Genomic DNA, 2,833 nt, shown 5'->3' on the forward strand with positions numbered 1-2,833 from the left:
GTTCAGTGGTGCGTGGGGCAAAAGAGGGGAGGGGGGGCAAGGTCGGGAGGGAGTTCAGCTTCCTGACAGCCTGATGGATGAAGCTGTCCTTCAGTCTGCTGGTCCTGGCCTGGAGACTCCGCAGTCTCCTCCCTGATGGCAGCAGACTGAAGAAGCTGTGTGTCGGGTGGGTGGGATCACCTGCAATGCAGAGGGCTTTGCGGGTGAGACGGGTGTTGTAAATGTCCTGGAGGGAGGGGAGAGAGGCACCAACGATCTTCTCAGCTGGTAAGAATAATAGTAGTCCAAGGCACTCGAAACTTATTCAAAAAAATTTAAAAAGCCTTTATTTCATCATGGCTATAAGTTTTAAGAACAGGTGACAAGTGCACACCTACGCGTTGCGGCTATTTTGCCTTCGTCAGGGTGTGAGTAACAAACACAAGCTGAGTTCATTTTAAGCAGCAGTTAATTAGTCAAATAACAATCACCTGGTCGTTCTACACAGGACAAACATTATTACAGAGCCGGCTTCAAAATTTGTGGATTATTTTATTAAACCATTGGTTAGTGAACTCCCCTCGTTCATTCAAGATACAACTCATGTATTGAATATCGTTAAAGAAATGAAAACTACAGAATCATCTATACTGGTGACTATGGATGTTGAATCATTGTATACGAATATAGACCATAAAGATGGGCTGGAAGCATTATCATACTATTTAGATATGAGATCATCTACTGAAAGGCCACCGGCATGTTTTATTATGCAATTAGCAGAATGGACATTAAATAATAACTTCTTTTTGTTTCAAGATGAATTCTATAAACAAATTAAAGGTACAGCAATGGGTGCCTGTTTTGCCCCAAATTATGCAAATTTGTTTTTAGGATTTTGGGAAAAGAAATTTGTATTTTCTGATTCAAATCCATATTTAAAGAATGTGATGTGGTGGGGTAGATATATAGATGATATCATTTTGATATGGACAGGTTCAGAAGCAGATCTGTTAGTCTTTCATTTATACTTAAATAATACTAATGTGAATTTGAAGTTGAGTCTTGATTTTTCAAATACTCGGATACATTTCTTGGACTTACATTTTTTTTAAAGAAGGCAATGGTGTATTACATACTACTATTTTTAGGAAAGAAACAGATAGAAATACTATTTTAAGAGAAGATAGTTTTCACCCTTCATGGTTGATCGACAATATTCCCTTAGGACAGTTTCAGAGGTTAAAAAGAATCTGTGACAAGGAAGATTTTGATTTCAGGGCTCAAGAAATGACTCAAAGATTTCAGGAACGAGGGTACAAAAACAGGGTGATCAACAAGGCATTTAATAAAGCAAGAAACATCAGTAGAGATGAGTTATTAGTACAAAAACGTAAATCACAAGACTCTGATAATTCGGTTTATTTCGTTACACAGTACAGTACAGAGGCGAATAGAATTAAGAAAATTATAAAAAATAATTGGGAAATTGTGATGAGTGATCCCCATCTCAGGGAAGTCATGCCTGAATCTCCCTCCATTGTATTCCGGAAAGCACCTACGATTAAAGATAAATTAGTGAGAAGTCATCTTTCCTCTAAATTTTAGCATTCATCCTTTTGCTAAAAACTTAGGTGTTTTCTTTTGCATTCTTTATTTCAACTAAATTATGTTTATTTGTTATTTTTATTAAAATGATTTAATATGCGATGTGGCTATGTTAAAATATGCTTTATGCCCTGTTTTTGATTAAGGCTGTGCTAATGAATCCAGATGTCTATTGCTGAGCATATTTCCCATCCTGCAGAGTCTGCTGTACTGATTCAGCTGGGAGAATGTTGCTCTGTTATCTGCCAACAGCTCCTTACTGTGTGTGTGTGTTTCCCTGCTTTAAAGGTGTGGGATGTGAAATGATTGACAACAGTTGGCTCAAGTCTTGGCACCTGTGTGTGGACAGGTGGCCCAGCGGGTGCACGGGGTGACGGCGGGGTTACGGAACAGCGGTGCAGGGAGCGTTGCTAGGCAGCGCCGCGTGTCAGTGTGATGTGTTTCCATATGGCTGTCTGATTCTCTGTGTTTCATTGGACCCAAGTCACACACACAGGAAAAGCTCGCAGTGTTCTTTTTGAAAAGTGGGACTGAACTCAACCTGTGGGGCCACTTTCTCTTTCTCACTCTCTGTCTCTCTGTCAGGCTCAGATGCTCTTATCTCAGCCTTCTTACACAGTCTCCTATTTCTGTACCTCAGAAGGTTTAAGCCCAGCCTGTTGGATCGATAGGTCATGATCTTGTGTTGCCTTTCAGGCCCCCTGTAGTCCAGGTGGCTTCTGTTCCAGTCCTGTAGTGTCCATCAACAGGCTGTAGGCTGATGGTTCTCTAAGCCGCAAGCTTCTGATGTTACTCACATGCAAACAGAGAGAAATCTGACACAGAAAGCAGACTCAAAACTGTGTGGGCTAAGAGCTAAATGAATGCATTTAAACTGCAGTCCTTTCAAATGGACTTTAATTTCATTATGTATCTGACACTGAAATATTATGTAGTAGAACAGTACAGATTACAGATTCACTGTGGGACTTAATATAATATAATATAATATAATAGAGGTAATATGTTAATAGCAAAAGCTAAATTTTATGTTTTCTAAACATAATATTTTGATAATATAACATAATACGTTTTTAAAAATGTATTTAGCATTTTTGTACCTAAAATGTTCTCACTCTCTGTCAACCACTTTACAAATTAAGGAATTTAATTGTTAAATTCTTTTTTTTTTTTTTCGAAATCAGAAAGCAGTTTTTAATTTTGTTTTATTTTTTGACCTCAATTTGTTGTTTGGGTTACACTTTGT

At 38.4% G+C, this 2,833-nt stretch overlaps 1 protein-coding gene across 1 annotated transcript in view; it reads left to right on the plus strand.

Moving 5' to 3' along the window:
- LOC107721697 (partitioning defective 3 homolog) overlaps window positions 1-2,833 on the plus strand; it is a 102,337-nt gene that overhangs the window by 56,340 nt on the left and 43,164 nt on the right. The window contains 1 exon segment of the mRNA XM_074560112.1: window positions 2,173-2,230. Coding sequence (XP_074416213.1) covers window positions 2,173-2,230 — 58 coding nt within the window.

This window comes from Sinocyclocheilus rhinocerous, unplaced genomic scaffold (genome assembly GCF_001515625.1).
Source record: "Sinocyclocheilus rhinocerous isolate Xijiao unplaced genomic scaffold, SAMN03320098_v1.1 scaffold1112, whole genome shotgun sequence".
Taxonomy (NCBI): domain Eukaryota; kingdom Metazoa; phylum Chordata; class Actinopteri; order Cypriniformes; family Cyprinidae; genus Sinocyclocheilus; species Sinocyclocheilus rhinocerous.